The sequence below is a fragment of the Lonchura striata genome, chromosome 7, assembly GCF_046129695.1.
Source record: "Lonchura striata isolate bLonStr1 chromosome 7, bLonStr1.mat, whole genome shotgun sequence".
Classification (NCBI taxonomy): domain Eukaryota; kingdom Metazoa; phylum Chordata; class Aves; order Passeriformes; family Estrildidae; genus Lonchura; species Lonchura striata.
Genome location: NC_134609.1, coordinates 18032574 through 18051399, shown reverse-complemented (window position 1 = coordinate 18051399; position 18826 = coordinate 18032574). Strand labels below are relative to the sequence as shown.

The 18826-nt window shown below is 35.9% G+C and overlaps 1 protein-coding gene across 5 annotated transcripts in view; it reads left to right on the top strand.

Moving 5' to 3' along the window:
- The window catches only part of KNDC1 (kinase non-catalytic C-lobe domain containing 1), a 57246-nt gene that overhangs the window by 7291 nt on the left and 31129 nt on the right, over nt 1-18826 (top strand). For all 5 annotated transcript variants that reach the window (XM_021536450.3, XM_077784647.1, XM_021536449.3 and 2 more), the window contains exons 3-6: nt 877-935; nt 15011-15157; nt 17325-17442; nt 17801-18822. In XM_021536450.3, the coding sequence (XP_021392125.2) occupies nt 877-935; nt 15011-15157; nt 17325-17442; nt 17801-18822 (1346 nt within the window). The remainder of the gene's footprint in view (nt 1-876; nt 936-15010; nt 15158-17324; nt 17443-17800; nt 18823-18826) is intronic.

Here is an 18826-nt window from a genome sequence, read left to right as displayed (position 1 = left end):
GCCTCTCAACATACTATTTTTTTCTTCTTGTTGAGAAACACACTTTTTACATGTAAGTCATCTCAATCATCCTGACTTCACAGAAGGATAGATTAGGTGAGTTGGATATGTATGTGGAGAGTAGGCTTTTTAGTTGTGCTCCTGTTTAATTCCCTGATGTTCTTCACTGTGTTCATGTGACATAAGTGCTGTGTGACACTGTGTACCTGCTTGAATGCAGAAACAGCATCAGACTCTCATAAGATGTTCTTTTCTTTCCACCTCCTCACTCAGAATTGCCTGCTGCAGTAGCTCAGTTCTCTGCTCAGCAGCACAAGCATGGGCAATTTACTTCCTCTACTCTTTTATCATAAGTAAAACAAGCTAAGCAGAAAGGTCAGAGTTCTAAACTGGCCTGTAGATGAAGAAGTAATGAGCAGTTCAGACTGGCTTTGCTGCTTGAATCCTTATCACCCAGGTCTGTAATGGAAAATAGTGAGTAGAAGTGTCCAGTGAATCAAATCAAACCTCTAAGCCACAGCTGAGCCACACTAGCTTAGGTGATAACTGGGTCCAAACATAAATGCCTGAAGGCAAGAAGTGGTTAGACATGGTAAATGTATTTCTTTGTGGGTGTTTAATCTGTTTTGTTTCTTAGTAGGGAAGTTATGATACCTTCTTGGACAAAGCTTGAAAACAGCACTTTACTTCCAGCAATATAAACATGGACAAAAAGTTCTTTGTACAGCATATTGTAGTGAACCAAAATACTGCTATATGAAGTTTCTTTTTTATCAGATAGAAGTGTATCATTACATTTGTATCATCAAGTTGGTTTGTTGTTTGTAAACAAGACTACTAATTTCTAATCTGGAATGTTTCCTTTTGTTTTCAAAGATGATCCAGAAGGTGCCTTTGTTCCACCAGAATTTGATCTCACCGGTAACACTTTTGAGGCAAGTTCATAAATTTATCTGTAAAGTAGAGGGGGAGGTGAATAGTTTTACTACCTCTGGCAATACCAAATGCTCAGCATTCTCAGTATATAATTTTAGAACTTCTAAAGATTGTGAGTAGTAAATGGTGCTGTTTAGACATGTTTTGTGAAAATAAAAAGTAAACTTAAAATGCCATATTAATTTTTGGCATAAGCATTTGTTCACTAACTGATAAAATGTAAGAATCTATTTTGGCTGAATAATGTGTTATGCTAAACCACAGCTGGCCTGTATTATGTTCTCTAGTACCCTTCACTGGTTACATGGGCTTGTCTGGGGACTAGCCATGAACTTTTATGACTAAATATGAAATTTGTTTGCTATCCTTTTCAATAAAATAATTCAGAAAAGGGTAATCAGCAATTTTATCTCTGATTTAATGGAGAAACAGATTACTATCTGTTGCTTTGCAATGCACAAGTGCTCTACATTGTTAAATTAAATTAGATTTAAATTGTTTATACTAATTCATTAGCCTCCCAAGTCAACCATCTCATTGCCTGCTACAGGAGCACTTGCTTGCTTAATATCCTTTTTCTTAATACACTACTTTTTCTGGCATGTATCTTTAGATATTATCTTAGATAATTCAAATGATTTAATTAGCAACACATTTAATTCAAATTATATTGATAAAATCTGGTTCTTTATAGTTTTTTGCTATAAATGTATTTTGCTTTTCAGAGTTTTAGCCTTCATATTCATGTTTATAGTTCTCTATTTCTTGATGGAGGGAGGTGGGAAGGAGGAGGAGAAGTGAACCTTGGAAGTGTGAAGTACCACATGTTAAATAAGAATGATCAGTCAGGAAGGGTGGTAGAATAGAATATGAAATAGTGCAGTCTTTGAAGGTTAGAGAGGAAAAAATTCAGTTGTTGCTATGCTTTATTATCATTATTATGTATCTACATATGCCAGCAAAGTTACAGTGATATTGTGCTCACTCTCCTCCTCATCCCCATGATGGTTTTTGGTAAGTCTTTCTTTGTGGACAAGGATTGTTAAGAGGTGGCCTGCGTTTTCTGTAAACTTGGCGACTGAGGAAGCCTTTATATTCAGATGTGGTTGAGGCAAATGAGACCCAAAATTGACTGGTTTTTGTTTCTTTCTTTTTGTTGTGCTTCTGAAGCTGTACATTTTACATAAATATGTTCTTCATCCCTTAACAATCTTCCAAGACTTGACACAGAAATGCTTACAAGGTTTGCAGAATTATTTGCTCCTTTGGCCAACTCATTTTCCCCAACCCTTTTTCCTTGCCTAGTAGTTGCTGAACTTGTCTGAATAAAGTTAATAGATACATTGAAAGAGGTTCAAAGACCAAGGAGATGGAACAAGGTGAAATAGGAATTTGGGAAGACTGTGGTAATACTAAGTGACCTGAAATTTTAGTTCTATCTGATAGACAAAGCCATTGTATTCCTTTTGGATAAAACACATCTGTGTACAGATTTGTTGTTTGACTCTTTCAGCAGCATGTACAGGCCCGTTAAGCCCCAGTGAATCCCAGTACCAAGCACAGCACAATCAATTAAACATTCAGTGAAAGCTGTTTGAGTCAGGAGTGGCTCCAAACATTGTCCCTTTTACTCCTTTTGTAAAGGTCTGTGAAGATACATGAAAGTACACATTTGTGTGGAAGTCAGTCAGCATGTTCTGCCTTGTCCCTTGTAACGTGGGCTGAGTGCACCGATTTCTGTATGTTGCTGCTATTTCTTAATCTAGCAAGTTGGGAAGCCTTCCAAAGCAGGGAGAGCAGTGCTGTGACAGCATCCTGTTGCCTCAGCTGTTTTTCACTGACCACCCTAGAGCAGTACACAAGGCAGAAAAGCTAGGGCAGAAATGTGTTGTTTTACTCTGGGATTTGTGTGCATTTGGTCAGCCATCTGTGGGATTCAGATTATTTGTGGAACTTTCAAAGCTTTACCTCTTACCATATGTAGAATTTGGTTGAACTTTTAAGTGCTTCAGTACCAGACCAACTTCGGCCAAGGAATCCATGGTGATCTCTGCTTGTTTTTACTTTTGCAGATCCAAGACCTTGAATAGGTTAATGCTTATGTACTTATTTCAAGGGTTTTATAATACTGTCATCTTTCCAAGTTGGTCATTTCATTCTTGGTGTTAATACTTCAAGCTCTTCTATTTTCCAAAAGTATTGAGACTTTTGTCTATCCCCTTACCCCTATTATAACCCCTTGCTATTGCAATAGCAGAATAGTAATGCTTTATATACATCTCTGGCCCATTGTGCTTTCTCAGTCTTTTGAAGTTCTTTGATTGCAATAAGCTGCCCTTTGTACAGAAGTGTGAAGTCTCTTGTTTTACTGCTTGCACCTTCCTTGGGGATGACCTGACTTAGTTCTTCTTTGTTGGAGTGTTTTTGCAGCTGCTTGGTCTGCTTTGTTTAAAACAATGGCAAGTAATGTTTTTATTGAAACTGCCTGATTTCAATATAAAGAGAAAAAAATTGGTTTTAGAACTACTAATTATGTTCAGGATGATCTTTGATAGCTCTTACTCCAGTGTAAAAGCTTAGCTGATTTAAAATAGTTATGTCGGCCAGACTTTTTGCTTGATTTGAGTGTGACCCTGTTTTGTGGCTTCTAAAATGGATGCACACAATGAGATTTGTATGGCTATTGGATGACTTCTTCCTCTTTAAACCCTTTTTTAAAAAATCCTTCAATTAAAGCTACAGTTTTTTTCAACAAGAGATGTTTTGTTTCCTGCTTGGTGGATTACTGATCCAGACCTCTAATGGTATTGTGACTCCAGACTAATTAGTTGCTAAACTTAGCTGGCACTCACAAGCACACAAGGATAATAGACACAGGAAACAAATTGAAATGCATTGCTGTCTTGGTGTCTGAAACAACACTATTAAAGATGTCAGTTGCTAGTTGGAATTTCAAATAGCATGAGATCTAAAGCTTTGTCCAAATGACAATGCACAAGACTGAAAAGTAATTGATTTCATGTGGCTGGTTTTAGACTTGTGCCTTCTTTCTTGACCTGCTTTCCATTTGTCAAGTAGGGATAATAGCACCAGCTTCAGTTACTGTTGAGAGTTGGAAGGTGAAAACTAGCCCTTCAGTATCAGGTGTAAAACAGACTTTTTACAGAGAATAATGGTTACGAATGGATTAGCTGTGAAAGGGGCTTGTGGTACTGACAGTGAAGTGCAGCTGAACTTTCCATGATGACTTTAGTGCTGCCACAGTTCCATCCTGTGCACTTGGAGGAAGGATTGCAGTGTCTGAGCATCTAAAGAGACTTTGAAGTCACTGTTGCTAAGTGGATGCAGTGGCATTGAGTAGGTCAGTTCTGGTGTGTTCTCCTCTTCCAGGTGTTTGCGTGGTCACAGTACAATGACAGAAAGGCAGCCAAGCAGCTACAGCTGGGCTCTAGGACAGCACTGAATGAAAACAGAATCTCCTGCCTATCTGTTAATGTTTTGATTTTTTTTTTCCTCTAACTGTGCTATCTCCTTACAGACTTCCATTACCATTGTGCTCTAGTAAAAGTACTGTTAAATATTGGTGCTGAAAGGAAAGAGAGAGACAATAGGAGTTACACTTTAGAGTTATGATCCATACTGTAACTGCCAAGAAAAGGTGAATTCCTGTACAGTACACTTATTAGCATTTGCACTTCTTAATGTAGATGCAGATATGTGATGTAACTGTGCTGTAAGTTTTCAGATGACTTAAGCTGTCACTTGCCTGCATTGATGGAAATATCTCAGTTACTGCTTTTCTGCTAAGCTGGAAGTTGTGCCTGAATTTGCTATCGCAGGTATTGACTATGACTTTGTTCTCACTGAATCTTGAGCCAGAAGAGACATCTGGACTATAAAGACTAGCATCTAATTTTAAAATTTTCTACTCATCATACTGTAGAGAACAGCAAAGAATGTGTGAATTTTCCTGTTCTTCAAAGACAGGAAGAGACTGAGATGCAAAAATACTTATTTGAGGCTTCTTCTAAAATTTGCCCTGATTTTGCCTTCTAAATAGGAAGAACTTTAGCCTTTTTCCTGATGAAAATTGCTCCTATTTCATTTTCTTGCCCTGAGCAGTACAGTGTTAGACTTGTGAAATTTGACCAATGGGAGGCTCAACATGAATAGTTAAATATTGTTGAGTTCATTAATAGTCTTACTTCTATCACTACAATACAAGATTGCCTCAGGTTAAAAACACTGGCTGTCTCAAACCAGTTTCAAATAGCTATTTGTCTGCATCACAAAACTGCCATTGAGCCTCACACAGAGGTTCATTGATGTGGAACACCACATTTCTGAGATACGAGCTTTCAGTGAGATGAAGGACTGATGTCCACCATGTGTGAGCTTGCATTTATAATCTTTTAATAATGTGGCTATTCAGTTTTGCTTGTTCTAGTGAACCTTTGTTATAGAAATCAGTGAATTTTCACTCTTGTCTATTCTCTCTGAGGGAGATTGGATAATACTTCTGTTGATGACTTATTTCAGTATTTGGAGGTGATAAGATGCAGTAGTTCGGAAGCCTCAGTGTGTGGCAAGATTAAAACCTTCAGAAATTAAAAGAACTGAAAAAGTGATCAAGAGTTAAATACTACCTTGAAGAAGAGGAGGAAATATGGGTTAGTGAAGGGAAAGAAAGTAAAGTTCACATTGCCTCTTTTTCTCATCTAGAACTTGTTCTTGCTTTTATCTATCAGGACAGGAGTAGGGTGTGCTGATCTCTCACCTGTGAAAGAATCATAGCTGGAAAAGGCTGAATGCTGTTGCTATCTTTCTTAGAATGTCATGACTCTCAACTTGCAGTTCTCAGTGAGCTGTAGTTGATTTGTATTATATAAAAAAAGTCCAAGTATTTCAGCAACCTTAAAAATAAACAAATGTACATGAAGTGGTAGAACTGCTGCAAATAGAAACAATACAAGATAAAATGTTATGACATTTGTTTTTGAATATTGAGTTTTTAGAATTCATATAGCTTATTCCTATGAAATGTGACAAGGCAGTTGGAGTTATAAATGCAATATACATAGAAATATTTTATGTACATATAAATGCATAGGTTGAAGTTTCAAATGAAACATAATGTTCTGTGGAATAGATAAAGAAAGGGTCAGAATGTGTGTGTATATATATATAGTGATGTTAGGCTTCCTGAAGAAAACTGAGCAGTTTCATGCTGCACTATTTCTCAATACCTGATCATTACTAACCTAGTGCTCATGTCTCAGCTGTTGGTCGTTCTCTAAATGTGAAAGCCTTCATCTTTCTCCCAAATCCAAACAGCAGACTGTATAAAGGAAGTCTTGTCTTTGTGACTTTCCTAGTCTTTTAAAGCAGTAGCTTTGAATACTGTGAGATTATCTCTATTGTTCTATTTTTTTTAGCTCTCAGTGCAGGATGAAAAAAGAAAACTTTTATATGTTCTCCTAGATAGGTTTTTGGTTTTGTGTTTATCTGATGGGGGAAGCAAGTCTTTTGAAACACCTAGTGCCTTTTTTCTTCTATTCTGTTTCTCTTAGTTTCATGTAGCCTCCCCTTGAGACTAATTCTATCTAACAGCAGCAAGGCTTGTCATCAGCAAATGGTAACTTATCTCCTCCTGTAGTCTAAATCATTCAATCTTCTGAGCGTTATTTAAAGCTGTCTTTTCCTTCTGTGACAAAAATAAATTACTTTCATTTCTTTCCTCTGCCTCTACTGTGCTATAGAAGAGAAAATGGAATCTTCCTGTTCTTGCTTTTACATCACCATCCCAGTTGAGGTCCCTTTCAGGAACTTAGGACTGAGCAAACACCCTTTAGATGCTTTACACAAAGTTAACAAAAGGAAGAATGAGGCCAATGGAATTTTTTTTACGTCAGAGGTTTTTTTGGGTTTTTTTTTTCCTTTTAATGCCTAGGCTCTCTTAAAGTTTATAATTTGGTTACCTCAAAAACCTACAGCTTAGCAGTTGCTTAGTCTTGAAGTTGGGGTTGCAAAGTTGTCATATTGGTCTTTGCCAGCAAACCTTTTGAGCATATTGCCAATATTTCTACAATTTTGCCCCTAAAGCTGAAACAGCTTTTTGGAGTGACTTAGTTTTATTGGAAATAGTCTTTCTCCTAGGCAGAAAAATGTTGCTAGAAGAAAAATTATTGTATAGGTAACCTGGTCAGTGAAAACATACAGAATTTTAGGTTTGTTCTTTATTTGGCTGTAAGATTCCTATAGGAAAGCATTATTAAAGTTAAGATATATAATTTTTCCCCTAAGGTTTCTGAAGATTATGCCCTGATGTACAGCATAATTTTTAAATTATCTTATTTAGAGATTTTTGTTTGGAAAAGATTGGGGGTGAAGAGAGACCTTTGCATTCTCTCTTAAAACAGGTGGTTTTTGTTGTTGGAATTTACTTTTTTTGAAGCCTGAAAGGGTTGTGTTGGATAAATTTGTGTATAGTCTCCATCTTGGGCAAAAAACTATGGAAAAGAGAAGAGAATGTTTTCTCCTGTTACACATGCTGGGTTTCATAAATCTCTGGGCTTCTTAATGCTAAAGATGCACAAATTGTTTTGGATCAATTGTTTGTCTCCAACCTCTTCTATGTAAACTCACTAATACTGATACTTTCTCAGCTGTGGATGAAGTTGTCTTCTTTAGTCCTCATATCATTACCTGTCAGTTTCTGGTGCTGCCCATTCAAACTCATTCCTTTGATGGATCCATCATCATACTAGTCTTACTTGCAGAACTTAATTTTCTCTGGTCCTTTCCATTTAGTTCCATCATTTACTCCTTAGAATGGTTAACATTGCTGTTGAAATGCAAGCCAAAACCCTTAAAGGCAACATAGAATTATTCCTTATCATTACTTTTTATCAAAATATTCCTCTTCCATTAATTTTATGTCTGTTTTTTGTGGATATTCAAGTCACTAAATGATCCATGATCATTGCTATTCTGGATTTGGTAATTTCTACTCCCTGAAACAATGGCAATTAATTTTTAGCATTTGCACAAACTGAAATACAGAGCCATTTCACCAGGGTATGAGAACATTTATAAATACCACTATTTCAGAAAAGTTCAGGAAATTATTGACTTAGAAGTAGATGGTAGATGCCTTCCTAATCTCCAGATAAAATTCAAGACTAGTTCATTTTCCCCGGTGAATTAGATGGTTGTAGAGGATTAGGTTTTTGAGATTTAGCCAACAGAGCCTTCAGGATTTTGTCACTCACACATCACTGTCCTTAATTACAGCATTTTGAGAAACCTTAAGACAGTAACTGTGAGCATGCTTTTGAAGCTAAGGATAGTGTCTCCTGGGAAATGTATTGAGTGTGGCTTAAGTTTCTCAAATAACCTTGCAACATGTGAATTAATCTCTTTGTATATGCATACTCCAAGATTCTTGAACTTTTCAGCCCCTTCACCAGGTTTAAAAATAAAACAACCAAACAAAAACAGGGAAAAAACCCACCCAAACAAAAAAACCATCAAAATCACAAGCTAACAAACAAAAATCCCCCCCCAAAAAAAAATAAAAGGAAAAAAAGCCCCACAAAACAACCAAAACCCCCAACCAAACTTCTTCTTTCTCTCAACTGTAATACTGCTTCTGTGCTTGAGTTGAGAAGGAGCAAGGTTTACTTCTGCAGAAGACATTCCCGTGTGAACCAATCAAGCTAGAAACATAACCAGTCTGAAATCAGCCCCAAACCCTCCCTCAACAAATGTTTACATTCCTGTAATATGCAATAAGAGCTACCAACCTTGGCTGCTTCTGTCACCTCCAGCTGTTCTGTGAAAATTGGTGTTTTGAATGTTGTCATAACAAGTTATTATGCAGAGAAGTAAATTGAGAAGTGTCTGACCAGCTTTTTACATTTTGCAGGTCATCTTATATATGGTCCTGATAGCGGTTAAAAAAAAATGAGCTCTACATAGATTATTTTGTTAAGGAAGAGTTAACTGGTCATTGTACAGTAATGAATATTTTATGTGTCAGAGTCTGGATGTCATTGATTCATGTAGTGATAAAAGAATTGGGATGCTGTTCTAGTATTGGCCCATAATGTTCTTATCTGAAGTGCTACAATTCCATTTTTTACCTCCAAAATGTGTAATAAGTATCCCTCAATACATAATGGTGTGAATGCATTGCTCAGAGTGACAGACTACCAGTAGGCACCGTCTCTTAGGTTTAAGATTAAAAAAAAAAATGTAGGTTTTTTTTTTTTTAATAACATACTTCAGTACTATGACTAACATTGTATTTGCTATAAAATAAAAAAAAAAAATCCTACACTGTTGAGAGAAGACAGAGCCAGTGTGCTCAGCATGCATATAACTGTTTGTCAGCCTTCCTTGTTTCTATGCCTACAGGGAATGAGTTGTGTTACCTTAATTAAGTGATAAATTAATTACCTATGGCAAGTAACTTAAAAGTAAGGAGGTTAATGGCTGATAAATCATAAGGAGAGCTGTGACACATGAAACTCTGTTTCAAAGGGAATTTTTAAAAATACCATTGTTCAAGAAGCTTTAAAAATAAATGTGAGTAACTTTTGCTATCTAAACCTCTGAGATCTTCAGAAGGTTTTTCAGGGGTTTTTTTAGTATTCTTCCTTAAGTGTCATAATTATACTTACTCAGTCATGCAGGAGAGGAGTCAATTGGCATGCTACTCATCCATGTTGGGATGCCTGATCTTTGTGATTAAGGGAGCCTAAAAGTGGGATGGAAGTGTAAAAAACCTGTTCTTAATTTGTTTCTTCACTCTGCAAATACATGACTAATTTCCTGTAAATAGCATGGCTTAAATTTGCTCAAGATTCTGGGCATATTCATCTTCATGTGACTTCCAAGAGGAAATTGAATCTTTACCAAGGTAACAGTAAGTGGTTTAAAATCATTTGTCCTTAGTACAGTAGTTAAAGTAGCAACAGCTTTTTGAAACCGCTTTGAGGTCCATTTGAAAAATTCATTTTTTTTTTTCTTCATTTCTGGGTATAGCTCTGAATTGACAGTATTTCTTTTCAAAGTGATTACTACTGTAGATGCTGGCAAATTATTCTATGGACGGCAATCAACAGAATCATATGGAAAGCCAAAATCTATTGCTATTAAAATAAATTTTGCAGGTAGCACAAAGCCTGTTGTAAATGTATCTTATGATTTATTTAAAAAAAAAAAATCTCTTGTCAAAGAAGACCTGAAAAGAAGCCCCTGAGGTTAGTCAAAAAGTATGAAAACAACTTAAAAAGAATGAAAACCTGATATTTTTCAAATCTTTCTAAACACAGAAATGCTACCTGAAGTCTGCAATGTTTGCAAATGAATAAGATACAAAAGAGTTTTTCAAAGAAAGCTATAACCGAAAAGCTATGTAATTTTTTTGAACATGTTTTAATCTACATAGCAACTCTTCTTTATGGAGAATTATCAAAAATTTGGCTGAATTAAGAGTGTCAGAATAGACTAGTGACCAATCTGACAAAATCAGCAGTAACATAAATTTCCAGGGCCAGATGGTGAAACAGCATTTATAAAATAAGCAATTACCTCAAGTAATAATTTTTATTTATCCTGGAAGACAAAGGGAGAAGCTCTGCTAAGAAATCTGTGAGGTGTGCTGTGGCAGCAGCCATGGAGTGTCAGCTCTCAGAAATGAAGAAGTGGGTGGCAACAATGAGATGTACATGGTGGATTCAAACAAAATACTGCCTTTTGATGCTGTAAAATGTGTAAATTCTTGCTGCAAAACATAGATGCAGAAAGGTTGCATGTGGCCAACAGACAAATTAATGGAAATAAAACAGTTGGCATGGACTGTTACAAACAAGAAGCCTGCAACTATAAAACTGAGATTAGGTTGATGTCCCAAGTAGTTTTTCTCAGTTCAAGCAGGATGATACAAATTTCTCAATTCAAGCAGGATGATATCAGCAGAAGCAGTAAATTGCAGGGACAAGCTAACAAAGCCTTGCTTGTGCCTTGATTAGGCCTAACAACATATACAAACTGTAAACTTTTAAAGCTTTCACTTACTTTTCTTAGGTTAGTTAAAAGACAACTTGAGAGTTAAAATACCTGCAGACTTTGACTGTGAGAAAATCTGACCTGTAGATGCATTTTGGGCCCCATTTTTTTAGAAGTCTTTTGGGGAACAGGTTTTTTTCTGGCACAGTTACCTGTAGTTAGAAGGGACAAACTGCACATTCCAGTACTTGTTAACCACTTCAAGCTAGACTATGTTTTGTGAATAGTCTACAGTGGCTGAGCACTTTTAGCATACTATGCAGGCTAATTATCAAGGTATCCAGGGTGCCAAATGAACATAAAGCTAATATTTAATATTACACCTTCCAGTAATTGCAATTATGCAATTTAGTCCATTTGTAATGAAGGAAAATATTGAAAATAATAGGCATTTTCCCTTTCATTTTCTCACTAAGGAGAATTCCTGACTTTCTTTTGCATAAAAATAGTGCATTTTAGAGTGACTACACAGAAAAACTACATAGATAGATATTAAATGTTTTCTCCCAGTAGTAATTTTCTCAAGCATTACCTTGAATTTCTTTATAAAACCTTGAGGTTTAAAATCACCCTGAAGCTTTCTTTTATAGAACCCTTAAATGCTTTGAATTGTATCACAATTGGGTGGAAGTAGTTCTATCTCTGCAATCTCAATAAAAAGAAAGAAAAAATACACAAAGTAAAATAAAGGTCAGATAAGAATGTCAAAACCAATTACACAATTTCTGTAACTTGTTATTTAGTCAGAAATATTTTTCACTAAGTATTATTTGTATTATGCCCTGTCTTTTTCAGTTCTTTAGAAGACCTACAATTCTGAACTTAGTGAAATCTCAATACAGAATATAAATGGCCATTATTTGTAATTGCTACATACTTGTGCAGTCACTATTCAAAAGCTCTTTTGTCAGCTTTTTCCTGTTGTGTTTGTCTGCAAATGGAGTTCCTGGAGAAGTTCAGTTCTTTAGGCCAGTCAAGCAGTAATACAACAACGTCTCTGTCACTCTCTCCGTACAGACTTGGAGCTTTACTTCCTCTCCTGATCTTTTGATTGGCAGATTTTAAAACTAGAGCAGATCATTACTGTTCTGATTTCACTTCCTGTGATGTTAAATGATTATGAAATGGTATGCAGAAAGGCAAGTAACTTTTGAGTAGAACTTGCAGAAGCCTTTTGGAGTGTATTTCAATCATGATATAGAATTATAACATAACATTATAACACCATAACATTATAACAGGCTTCCAGTACTTAGCCTGATCATTAAAAAAAAAAAAAAAAAAGTAGTGTCTTCACCTTTTGAATTACCCTTTTGGGTTTTTTTGGCTTCTTATGCCTTTGTGTCTTGGAAACCACACTAGTTTTTAAACAAGTTAATTTGATTTGAAGCTACCTGTATGATCATGACCTTCAAATTTTTTTCTGAATACATGAGTTCTCTTGTTTCAGCATGTTGCTTAAAGAAGGACTTATCACCTCAAATCATAATTATTCTCTTCAAACATCTTTTTTTTTGTGTTGGCATTGGGATTCTTAAAGGGCATATTATTTCCATAATAGCCTTCCCAGTAATGCATACCCTAATCATTTACCTACAATTCTTGTTATATTTGCTGGCTTTGGGCTAAGAGGATATGTAGTCTCTAGGACCAAATCTGGGAAGCTGGTTTCCTAATGTGACTTTCTGTCTTTCTTCCTATCCTTTTTGAAGCTGACACTGTGATGCAGTCTTGCTGGCAAGGTCTATATATTTTTGTAACAAGTGACATTTAGTCTTTAACTCCTGAGCCTCCTTAGGAATTCTGAAGAGTTTTGAGCTTTGGGTTTATTTGATTTTTCTTTTGGATCTTTCTGGAAATGCATGCTGTTTATCAGCTATTAAATTATTACCCGGTAATGAAAAATTATTATAATTCAAAAAGTTTTTCTCCTTATCTTCATTTAAAACAAATGGGTGTGAGGGTTTTTTTTGGGGGGGAGTGTTTTGTTGGATTTTGCTTTTGTTTCTTTTTGTGGTAGTGGTTTTGTTTTGGTTTTTTTCAGAAATTAAGGAATAAAGCCCTCTTAATTATTTAATAAAATTCCTAATGGCCAATTCAGTCACAATTCTAGTTGTCAAGAAGAAAAGTTTTTTGCCACTCTTTTCTTATTTGTTACTCTCCATCGAGCAGACTGAAAAATCTTTAGCTTGCTTGTGAGATTGTTGTCATTGAGAGTAGTGACTTCTAGTAAGCATTAGATATTTTGTACTTAAGAATTTATTTATTGCATATACCCACCTTGCTCTTCTTTCCCAGGAAGTGAAATTTTCTTCCTAAGCCCAGCTGTGCAGTAAGTAGAAGCTTCTTGATGCTTGGGGAACGCCCCACCTAGTGGATGATCGTAATCTCATTTCTCATTGCTTCAGTTCGGACAGACTTAAGGTTATGTTGGATTACCTTAAATATTACCCGTGTTTACTGTCAGCTCGGGAAATTGATTAAATAGCTGGATTTTCTTTCCATTTACTTGTGGGGTGGCAGTGGTGGTGTATGGAAAGCTGGGAGAGGGGAAAGGTAAAAGGGGGATTTACATGAGAGAAAGTTTCAAGTTGAAAAAGGTATCCACATTCCCTGTAAATGTTTTAACATAGAAATTAGTTACAAGCTATGGTGCTTAAAATGGCCATCTGCAAAACTAGTTTTCCTGCATTTCAGAGGAAAGGAAGTACCTTATCAGAGTAACTTTTTGTTTTGGGAAAAAAATATCTTACTTCAGTTTGGGACTGGCCTTTCTCTTGTACAAGAAAAGATGCAGTCAACTTCATTAAAACAGACTAATAAAATGGTCTTGAAGCCTGTCTGTTTGCATCTCAGACACTTGTGCTTTTAAGACATATTAGGGCATATGAGTTCTATCCCACTGTGATCAGAAATTATTAATTGGAAAATGTGGGATGAGGTAGTGTGTTGCTCTGCCCTTGTTCCTCTGTCCTGTACTGCTTGCTTCCAGCCTTGTGTGGATGAAGAAAATTTGTCAAAAACAAATTTGTTTCTTCCCTTAAAATTAAGCTACTCATCCTTCTGTCCCACTTTTGGAGCTGGTATTCAAGTTGTAGATATGAAATCATATTAAAATAGGCTTTCTTGTTCTCCTGTATTATAAGAAATAGTGAATTCTTATACATTTGTTTCTGGAAGAAATTATTCTGTTCAGAAGTTATTCTGCTTGGAAGTACCTTCTGACATAAGAGATGTCTCCACACTACACGGCATTATTTCTTATGGTATTCTAACATGGCTTGGTCTGTGTGGTGTTAGTCAGTAACTTCTGCAGTGTGGTTTTTAACTTCAGGTCTTAGAGGAGTGATTACTTTGTTTCTATAATAGTAATTTTGTGGAACAGACAGAGGTGATGTCACTTGTTGCAGATTCTATCAACTACGAGGATGTGGGCTTTGAGAGAAGCAGAGGTGGAAAACATGGAGTATTTTTTAAAACTCTTTCATAAGTGTCTTCAGTGACAAGTGGTATTATGCTGTGTTTTTTCTGCTCCTTTAAGCTTGATAGCACTCATAAAATATTGCTATATAGAAAAAAAAGGTTTTTTCAAAGAAATATTTTGTTTCTTTGTTTCCCTGCTAAGAGGAATGTCACTTCAGTCTCCATTCCATCAAATCTCTAGCATGCTTCTAACTTAAACAATGCTTGCACAAACACAGGGTTCTCAGTTTTATATTTAATTATAGCCTGGTATAATACTTGTAGTACTGGTTATTGATGAGAGGGAAAAAAGAGTTCTAATTGGACCCCACAAGATTTCTTTTTGTTTGCAGCAAGTATATGCCCCAAAGCAGGACTGAAGCTGATTTTGTTCATCATGTTTAAATTAAACCACCTTTCCAGTAAACTGTTACCTTAAATTTGAAAATAGTGTAAGCTTCTATGATCTTGAAGTTTTTGTGGCAGGAAGGAAAGAATTGGTAACCTATTTAATGTCTTTTTTTTAAACTTCATGCAGGCACACATCTATTCTTTGGGTGCAACACTGAAAGCAGCAATAGAATATATTGTAGAACCTGAGACAGAATCAGAATTCGGACAAGATCTGCACACTCTGCTGGAACAAATGCAAGAAGACAATCCTGAAAATAGGCCAGATATTGAGGTAAAACAGCTCTACATAATTTTTTGTTTTAAAGAAGGTGATACTAATATTTCTGTATGTATGCTTGTTTATCTCATTAGTCTTTGTAATTATCAAGTTAGTCTTGATAAGCAGTATGCTCAAGTTTCGCAAGAAAGCCAAGGTCTTCCCCTACTCTGCAGAAATTCATCCTTTTTCCCACTCTAATGGATATACAACCTGAAAAGTAGATGTAGATGTTCGTCAGTGCTTGGATTTTTAAGAAGATTGTGTGAATACACTGGTGGATCTAAATTTTCTCATTAACTGTTTTCTTCCCATTTAATATTTGGTTTACAGAGAGGCAAAGTGTCATTTGAAATAAAAGCACAGGCATTATGCTGTGAAATCTGTATGATAATGGGATTGCATTTAAGAAGGGGATGTATGGATCCTGCCCCACGAAGTCTCTGCTCTTTGGCATGTTCAAAGCAGTGTTGTTCAAAGAATTACTACTAACTAGTTTTTCTGTAATTACATAAAGGCTTAGTTTCTCTATTGGATTTTGTATTTTATTCCATTTAGCCTCTTATTTACCTTTAGCTTTTAGAAAGAATTTGAAACTATATAGGATAATTGCTGAAGTCTTAAAAGAATTTACATTCTAAATGTTGGTTACCTGATAGAGTTATTTGACATTAATGTGCAAAAGTTTAGCTTTAATGTTTTTGCAGACTGTGAGAATGTAGGCAGAGAATAACAGATGTGCAATGTGACTTTTCTTGGATTCAGTTCTTCTACTTCAAAATAGTGCTATCTACTTTATCTACTTTTTTTTTTGGGGTGGGGGGGGGTTGGGGCAGTGGGGTGGGGAGAGCATGGGTGTTTCATTTTCCTGAACTGATAGTGTGTATTCTAAATGGTATACCACCTATGATCAGTACTTTGCAGAAGGAGTACTGCAACAGAAGAATCAACAGATTAATTTTTAGAAAGTAAAAAATATTGGCTTCTTGACTGATGACTGCCCAGGCAGGAGACCATACCTAATATGGAGCCTGCTTGGTCAGCTGCTCTGTTTCTATTCCTTTACTGTTGTCAGAGGAGGGATTGTATAGTACTCTCTCATCTCCAAGTGGTCTGTAGATCCTGAAAGCTGTTGCTCACTATTGAAATAATCCAAAAAATAATTTGTCTTGTGTAATATATAAGGGTCACTTGGTGAGTATGTTCTTTCTGTTCCTTTTCCACTGGACACTTTCTTGGGTGAACAGAGTTTTGGGAGCTATTTGGAGGGAAAGCCCCTAGACTTTTCTAGGTATTTGTTAGACTTCAGCACAGCTGGATACCTGTCTCCCTTTTTCCTGTCTTTCCTCAATCCCATATGTGAACCAACAGGGCCAATTTCTTCCTTCTATGCACAACAGCAGAGGAGCAGTTGAGTGGGAACTGCTGAATGCGGAAGTGAGAGCATCTCCTAAGAGTTGTATGAGGTCTCACCAGTGTTTATCTGGGAATAGTTACTGAGGAAATGGTGGGATGTGTTTGGAAAGGCAGCTCTCTTCTACATCCTGCCCAAAGGGGCAGGTTTTTAAATGTGTGAATATCTGTAGTTAATTATATGTGAGACCAATGCTACTGCCATCAAATGGTGCCCAGACTGCAGATTGTGTTATTATTGTGTTATTATGAAGTAGTGTTACTTTTTGTAACAGTAGTGATAATGATTGCTTTTTCTAACTGGGAATACTGCTTTTTAGATATTTGTATTTTGCAGTTTTTAAAAGATTCAGGGTTTAATTTTAATGTAATTTCAGTAATAAAAACATTCATCATCCTGCCTGTGTCACTGAATTCAAGCGAAGCATTGGCTGTTGAAAAAAGTAATCAGCACTCTAACTTTTTTGCATTTTTACTATGTTATTCATAAAGGTTAACATTTAAGATAATTTTTATCAGTGTTCTTGATGTTCTAACTGTAGGCTAAAACTTGAATTTTATTAAATGACTTCATAATGCCCATGGTAAAAACAAGAAATTAATTCAACCACATAATAGAAACATGCAGTATAAAGAATTGGAGAAGAAAGACCTCCAATGTAGCATCATACAAATTCAGATGTACTGTGGGAGTTAACATCATTCATGTTAGTCGAAATTCACAAATCTATTCATTATTAAATAAGTATTTAACATTCATTTCCTCTAGAGCATTTTGTCATTATGTGAAGAAAAAATGAAGATTGCTTCATCAAGTAATATTTGTCGAAACTTGTCTGCTGTTGGAAGAAGAGTTCTCTCAATTGAATCATTTGGTGCTTCTCAAGGTAACCAGAAAATGTATTTAGTCTAAAACTTTAGATTGCCTGACATATCTAATGATTTTTCAAAGACTGCGTTTGTGTGATCTTCTGTTGTAGATTCCTTTCTAGATTACAACAAATCATTATTAAATATTTGTAGATCGGTGATGGGGAAACAGGGACACGTTAATATTAATTAACATACTATGTTTGAAGTGTCCCTTATGATTCAAAGTGGTTCAGATTTGTTCAGAAATTGAGAATCTGTGTAACATACTAAAGATATGTAACAGCAGTGGCAGAACAAGCAATATAAAGATTTACAAGGGGAGATTCGGAGGTTTAGTACACATTTAATATAAGCATCTGTTTTTGTATCTAGATGTCTGTGATAACATGTGGAAAGGAAGAATGTGTCAGAGGAATTCAGGATCTAAATTATATTCAAATGAGAAAAACAACATTGCAGGTGATTCGTCTGCAGTGGAAGAGGTGACAACTGCCTGTCATAACAACTCTTCTGTAGTTACCATGGTGACTGGCAGAGAAAGTGGTTTAAAGGAAATGCAAATTGATCCGGATAATGAGAAAACTCAACATTCTCAACTTGAAACTCAAACTGAAAAGAGCAAAGAAGAGGACAAACACGCAGTGTATACTGACAGTTTTGCTAGTGTTGCTTTGGATATAAAATCATGTGTTATTGACCTGGAGAGAGATTGCCTTTTTAAGAAAGGTTCTTTGAGAAAAATGAAAACCTTTCCAAAGCTACCACTTGAACTTGCAGATACAAATAACTTTTTTACTTCTGTAATCAACAGTGGACCACTAGATAGGAAAAATCACTTCATAACACAAGAGTCACTACCTCCAGACAATAATAATGAGGTTGCTTTTTCAAAGGGAAATCTCAATTCATTTGCTGTCAGTAGTCCACCAGAAATAGAATCAAAGAATCACCAATCTGATGATCATCATTTAGAGGCACCATGTGTATGCACACAAGTGTCTGGCCTGAATCTAGAAGAACATATGTCACTTATCAATGGTAAAAAGATAGGTTTTTCTTCATCTGATCACAAAGAAGACTCTTCTGGTGCTACCTCTGAAGGGCTAAAACCAGCTGATATGCTAAAAGGCCCAAATCAGTCCATTGCTAGAGCAAAAATGCCAGACAACTACATGGTGTTGGAAGTCTGTTCTGAAACTTTTCAAGGGTCAAATGAAAATTATGTACCACATTTTAACACGATGGATTCAGTGTTAACAACAAAACCCAGTGGGAACAGACATGGATCAAACCTAATTGGGCCACCAGAATTAAGCAACGGTGTGATGAGTGCAAACAATAATGAAGATAATCTTTGTGGAGGCAGAGGTTCAGAAATCAAAAGTAACGAGCAGGTAG